This window comes from Leuresthes tenuis, unplaced genomic scaffold (genome assembly GCF_036924035.1).
Source record: "Leuresthes tenuis unplaced genomic scaffold, fLeuTen1.0.hap1 SCAF_22, whole genome shotgun sequence".
In the NCBI taxonomy this organism is placed as follows: Eukaryota; Metazoa; Chordata; class Actinopteri; order Atheriniformes; family Atherinopsidae; genus Leuresthes; species Leuresthes tenuis.
In genome coordinates, this window is record NW_027325376.1 from 25046697 (window position 1) to 25053605 (window position 6909).

General features: G+C 43.2%; 1 protein-coding gene across 1 annotated transcript; it reads left to right on the top strand.

Annotated features, from left to right (window-relative positions):
• Positions 1 to 120: 120 nt before the first annotated feature.
• Positions 121 to 6694, top strand: zfta (zinc finger translocation associated). Its single transcript, XM_072376327.1, has 5 exons — positions 121 to 611; positions 1382 to 1897; positions 2935 to 3291; positions 3871 to 4326; positions 5602 to 6694. The coding sequence occupies exons 1-5, from the start codon at positions 488 to 490 to the stop codon at positions 6090 to 6092; spliced, it is 1944 nt and encodes a 647-aa protein (XP_072232428.1). The 5' UTR covers positions 121 to 487; the 3' UTR covers positions 6093 to 6694.
• The last annotated feature ends 215 nt before the right edge of the window (positions 6695 to 6909 follow it).

Sequence of the window (6909 nt, forward strand, 5' to 3'; positions counted from 1 at the left end):
AGCGCCTGCTGCTCCATCTGCCCCCCACTCCGCCCCCGGGGTGGGTGTGCATCGTCGACACTGTTACTGTCTCTTTAAATTTACCCAGGAGCCCCTTAAGGAGCCCCAGGGGCCCCTAGTCCGGCTCCCCACCCAGAAGACAAGCAAGAACCTTAAAATACATTACTAGAGGCCTACACTGAGGCGCATCCACCTTGAGCAGCACGGAGCAGTGGACTCGTTCAGCCAGTGGAATACGTGATTGAGTGATTCTATGAAAAGTTAACTTGGCTCCCGTGCGGGGCGCGTGGGGGGACAGTGGAGAGCCCGGGCTCCAAAGCGATGGGCTTGTTATAGCGCCTGCCAGATGCGTGTCGAACGGTGCGGCGGAACACGTTCCAACTGGAACATGTAGTTGATGTGACCGTGACATGTCCGGCTGTAGCCTTACGATCCAGTGAAGGAAGGAGGAACACGAGCCACTACCAAAGCAGCAGCCAGGTCAGTGATGGAAGAGAAAGAAACGGGGGGGAACGAGCCTGTGGACCTCCGGTGTGCCGAGCAGTCTGAGCTGCTCTCATTAATAATAAGCGGAGAAGAGGAAGCGACGCAAGAACAGAGCAACTTGGGAGGTAAATCTAAAAATCCACATAAGCAGCAATAACGGAGATAAAGTAGTGTTAGTATTACCCCCCCCACCCCCACGCCCCGACAGCTAAGTGGGTGTGTGCGGTTGTCAGTGACACAGTCATTGTCAGACAGTTAATCCGTGTCAGGGACAAAGCCGTGGAGCGGCATGGCCCCTCCGTCTCTGTGGCTCCTATAAACAAAGGCTCAGCAGCTCACAGGCGAAGCGAACACATGGCTGACACCTACCGGACAGCAGCGGTACAGCACGCCTCAGAATAACCAAGAAACAATGCTGCACTGTGAGGGGCATTCACACATCCAGGGCATGGGGAAATGACAGCTGACATATATAATACTCCAACGCTAACATCTAACTTGTATCAGTGAAGTGCACTTATATATGATCTTTTCCTCCATATGTTCTTAGTATTACCAGCACTGATGCATCTGCTTCAGTGCTGACCTCATTCAGATGATTGTTCATAGACCAGATCCTCACTAAATATATTTGTACTATTATTACTTACATCATGGCACACTAACACATTTTATGAACCATCAACATATCCTCCACATATATAAGTAGTCATTTGAGATGATGGCTACATGTTACAAACAAAACTAAAGCAATACTGCCAGTGTGCTCCATATTGACCAAAACAAGGTGTCTGTTTATATTTGGTGTCAGAAGAGAAAAAAAGGTCTGCTTCTTCTAATGGGATATACAACATGATCATCTACATGCAATACTCATCCGTCTTGTTAATTTCAGATGAAGACAGTCTTGCCAATGGCCATGGTGGGGTGGGATCAGAGACTGGCATGGTCACAACTGTCAGATCTGCAGGCACCAGCTACTGGAGCATCACAGAGGGCCCTGACCACCCGCTCCTCCTCTCCCCTGCACCTGGGCCGTCTGCACGCAAGCCTCGGGTCCAGAGGGCATCGCGTCCAGGTCTTAGCCGGATTCCTGGCCGCGATCACCGACGCTACTACCACGAATACTGGCGCAGTGAATACTTGATGGACTTTGACCCGCAGAGGCATGGCATGATCTGCATGGTGTGCGGCAGCTCGTTAGCCACCCTGAAGCTCAGCACCATCAAGAGGCATATTAGGCAGAAGCACCCAGACTCTCTGCTGTGGAGCGCTGCTGACAAGGAGGTAATCCGCTCTGGATGGGAGAGCCACCTGAGCCTGGGGGGAGGTCAGAGGTCATATAGTTCTGTTGCTGAACCATCGCTTCAGGCAGATGAGGACTCACAGCAGTTTGGGCAACATATTCCAGGTAGGTTGGACTCCACATACAAGCATTTGTGGAAATGCTTGAAACTTTTGAAATCTAAAACTTGGTGGCAGTATGCATTTATGTCTTGACATGTATAAGCAGGATAGAATAATATTCTGATTCTGTGACAGCGTGCTGGGGATTGGAGACTTCACAGTTTGAGGAAATTCACTGGGTAGTTTCTTATATAAATTTGTGACAAGTTTCCACTGGAAAGAAAGAAACAACGCGATGGAGAATGTGCCGTTGTGCATCGTCTGTGCCATAACCAGATCATCTCAAACTAAATGTAGACGGACGCAGCTTCATCTCGCTCTGCGTTCGCCATCTTTCTGAATGCCTGAGTTTGTTGTTGTTGGCGGTGAAGACGTCAACAGGAAGTGGCTCTATTAGCGATAGCTGAAATGGGGACAGCGCCACCTATGGTACCGGGGTATGACATGCTTTGTGCCAGTGATTCCATTCATTCACCGCCATATATCCAAGGATAATTACCCTCAGATAAGGAGCAGAACCCAACTGTAGCTGTAATCCAGCTAATCTCAGCATGTGGACCCCCTGACTGAGTGATAATGTATATCAATCACAGTTTTTATGAGCACTTATGAGCAAGTTTGAAGACAAATAGTTAATATTCCATTTCTATACCTACCTTACTGGACAAAGTGCATAACCTCAAAAGCAGTCTTAAAAAGTAACGTGTGTATATATATATATATATATATATATTTAATACATGTATCATTTTTTGCTAATGTATGCATAGTGTATCACGGGTGAAATATATATCATCCAGAAACTTTGTCTTTTACATAGAATATCTAAATATTTAAATAATCAGCATTTGTGAAAGACTAGTTTATCAAAAATCTACTTTAAATGCCATTACATACATTTCTTTGTATGAAAAACTTCAGATCAGCATTAGGAAATTCAGATTTTTGTGCCACTTGGTGATATTGCACAAAAGTAATTCTTTGCACCTCTATTCTGAATTCTACAAATAGTATTTCTGCTTTTCTTTTAACTATAAACAGAATCTCCAGACCCTATGGCATCCCTGGAGCAGCTACAACAACCCCTTAATTTGTCTCCACATTCTGTAAGGAGTGAAACCCCCCAACCTCAAGAGGATGAGCAGGAACTTCCTGGGCCATCAGCACAAACCCTGGAACGCTACCTGAATGATTCCCTGCATGCTTGGTTCCGCCAGGAGTTTTTGATGGAATATGAAGCAGAGGCCAGTCGGCTGCTTTGTATGGTGTGTGGGGCAGAACTGCCCTCGCTTCACTTGGATCACATCAAGAGCCATGTGCTAGACACCCACCCCAGTTCCCTTGTGTACAGCTCTGAGGAGAAACATTGCATCCTGCAGGCCTGGGCACAGACTCACGGTGAGAACATCAGCCACAAAATATGCTTTTGGTATTAAGGAAAATACTGTATACTATTTTATCCTGATTGTTGTATTTTGCAACTTGAAAAAAAAGACGAAAAAAACCAAAACAAAGAGACAACAAACAAATCTTTAAATGTATAGGACTACAGATAGATTTCTAGAAATTGTGTTATTCATCTTATAATTATGTCACTCATCACGCTGCACTTTGAAATCTATGGGCATCAAAAGCACAACTCCATCTAACACAACCCTTTCTATTTTTTCTTTGCTGGATTAGCATTGCCATGGTAACAGGATGAGTCAAGCAACCTGGAAATCCACTTTAACAATGAGTCTTCCAGCGCTGCTTCTTGAATATGATCTATTGACGTAGACTTTGGGATTCACTGTCCTCACTACCAGTATCAGTGTGCAATGATATCATAAATAATAATAGTTTAGTTTTATAATCCAATGGTTGTTCCCTTGATTGTATTGCACATGAAAATCTAATGGGAATTCTCAGAGACCAAAAAAAAACAAAGATCATTTTAATTTGATAAGTGTTGTGTATTTGTCTGCCCCTTAACAGAGGAGTCCGAAACCTCAATCAAATCAGAGCCTGACACCAAAGGAAAAGGGATGACCCTCTTTGCTGAGGATGTGACGTCCATCCAGATCAACACTGACATTTACCCAGAGGGTGATGGCACTTTAACTCAGGACATTTGTCTCATTGGTGAGGATGGAGGTGTTGGTACTCCACAGCAGGGATCCCAGTCTTTCCGTCAGCCCAAAAAAAGACGGCTGCGTGGGGGCGACCCATGGCGGCTTCGCCTCGACTACCTAATAGCATATGGGCCTCAGGGGCAGGGTACTTTCTGCATGGTGTGTTCTCAGGTCCTGCATGAAACCAAGGTCAGCAGCTTCCGCCGCCACATCCAGGAATGTCACCCTGAGACCACAGCCTTGAGCCGACAAGAAAGGGAAGCCATGGCTGCTGCCTGGACCAAAGATTATCCTAGTGATGGGACACAAATACGAGATGGTGAGAGGCTTTTTGTCACTGTTAAATGATATTTGAAAACAGTTTGCCCATAGTTATTGGTGTTTACCAATGTCATCTACAGAGGCTGCTATGAGAGACTACGTACATTTTCTGATCTGTTCCTGTTTAACTTTGCTTATAACTCTTCTTACACATTAAACGCCAGACTTAATCTAAAGTCAAAAGAATTGATCTTGATTGTACAATAAAAGTCATGTCACATACAACCCTCGGTTTCTCTTTTCAAAGACAAATGCTGTTTAGCTTGCTAATTGTTTTTCCATTTTTTGGTGTAAAGGGCCATCAATGTCATATTGGCGAAAAACGTGCAGATGTTTCACATCAAAAGCTCCTGTCTTACTTTTCCAAATACAATTTTTTAGGACATTTTTACAGAAAAAATGTTTGGATTCTAAATCAGCAGGGCTAAGAGCTAAAATTCATCTGAAAAGAAGTAAACGTTTGTGCTACTGTGAGGAGTTGCAGTCAGTATCTTTGTCTGATTATTAGGACAATGACCAAAACATGATTTGGTTAACTTAGACATGTTTTCTAATGCTTTCTATCTTTCTAATCGCAGCATTAATCTTATAAGGACCAATGTAATGTTTAGCAATGTACTATTTTGGAAGCTTTTATTGTGAAACTTTAGATTTCCATTGGCCCCCAAAATGTGTGTTGATATCTGATGTCAAGTTGTCTGGTCAAGGTGCAACTTGCTAAGGGAAATTCATCCAAAAAATAGGTGTATTGTATTTCAATTTTAAAGTTTAGGTTTCAGAAAACCCACAATAAATCATAACATGAACAAGCAATTCCTTTTTCTAATAAATAAAAAGTAACAGACAGCTCAAAACATCACTAAATGTTGTCACATTCTTATGAGGGAGTATGGTTAAACTTCTTGTTGTTGTTGGCTAATGCTATGCTGCCTCAATAATGCTGACTAGTTGTTTTCTGATTTTAAACACTCAGTATTTTGCAAACATGATCTTTTTAGATGGATGATTTCTGAGAGGAATAGTCTTGCATTGCTGTTTTAATTAAGTTAGATATAAATTGCTTGAATAACAGATCGTGAAGTTAAACTGTGGCCAGACATTTAAGTTAGTGTCCAGAGAGAAAAAAAAGCACCCCCTGATATTTTTCTTAAAGAGGTTTATTTGTTCATAGTTCTTAGGAGACAACATGGACAAGAATCTAGCAGTAAGATTGCTTTAGTTTGTTAAAACTCAGTAACTACCGCCGTCAACCCTCAATCCTTTGTTTCTGCAGAAATCCACCCAGGCGAAGCTGTTGTCCTCAGTAGTACAGGAGAAACCAATGTGGACACTTCTCATGATGTCAAAATACCCACCAAAATAGTTAAAAGGGAGGAGAGTGTGAGTGGGGGGAAGGGTAAGTCAATGGACACCAGCACTGCAGCCACCCCCCCGCGTCATGGCCATTACCCTGGAAAAGACCAGAGAAGAAACTACCAGGTGCGCTGGCGGATGGAGTACCTGATGGATTATGACTGTAGGAGACACGGATTGATCTGCATGGTTTGTGGAGCCACGCTGGCTACATTGAAGGTTAGTACCATCAAGAGGCACATCCAGCAGGTCCATCCTCACTCTCTGTTCTACAGCCCTGAGGAAAAGCAGCAGGCCCTGCTGAGCTACAACCAGACCGCCCTGCACTTCATTCACTCTGATGACTGCTTCTCCTCCCAGGACCACGGACACACTGACGTGGCCCCCACTCCAGCACGCTTTGGCACTTAGAAAGGGCTTCTATCTGTTGCTCCTTACAAGGTTTCTGTTCAGAAACAGCCCCCCACTTTCTTTTCAGTAGGAAAATTCAAGTGTTTGTCTGAAAGCATTCTGATTCTGAATGCTCAAATGGTAAAAGTGCAGGTGCTCTTTAAATTTGTGACTATGACCAGGTGTCAAAATGAACAAGAATCTAACAGTAAGACCAATGTTGACAAATACTGGAATTTTCCCTTTAGTCGGCTAAAGCGACAGGTAGTAGGTGTCACTGAGAAAATGGCACAATGTGAAAATATCAATGCCTTCAAAAAACTGAAAGTCCAGTCACTCATTTGAAAGTACAGCTCCACTTGGTCACAATTTGTAGCAATTTTTCACCCCTGATGGTAGCTGGGATAGGCTCCCCCCATCACCCTAAAGAGGATATACCAGTTATGGAAAATGAATTAATGAAAACATATTGACAATTACTTAGACAAATAGATCTGTCTCCTTAGTAGTTTTTTTGAACCTCATAACACTATGCCGACATCAGTTTCAGAATGAAAAGGAATATTTTCTAGAAGGGTAAAGCTATATTTCTGCTTAAATATCAGATTACTACAGAGCCTTTTTAAAGGGGAACTCCGGTATTTTTAAACCTAGACCCTTATTTCTGGCATGAAATACGTTCATCTATTCACTGAGAACAGTTTGGTGAAAGTCGGCGTCCTTCAGAAGATATTTAGATAACTGGAGATCCATATAACGGAGTGAACGGGGCTTAGAGGATGCAGCCTCTAAATAAGGCATTATCTGTCTTTATTTCACCAATACTTTAAGAAGAATG

Coding starts and splice junctions, on each gene's coding strand:
- zfta (XM_072376327.1), top strand. CDS start 488: ATGGAAGAGAAAGAAACGGGGGGGAACGAGCCTGTGGACCTCCGGTGT. Junction 1,898..2,934: donor GTTTGGGCAACATATTCCAG/GTAGGTTGGACT, acceptor AACTATAAACAG/AATCTCCAGACCCTATGGCA. Junction 3,292..3,870: donor GGCCTGGGCACAGACTCACG/GTGAGAACATCA, acceptor GCCCCTTAACAG/AGGAGTCCGAAACCTCAATC.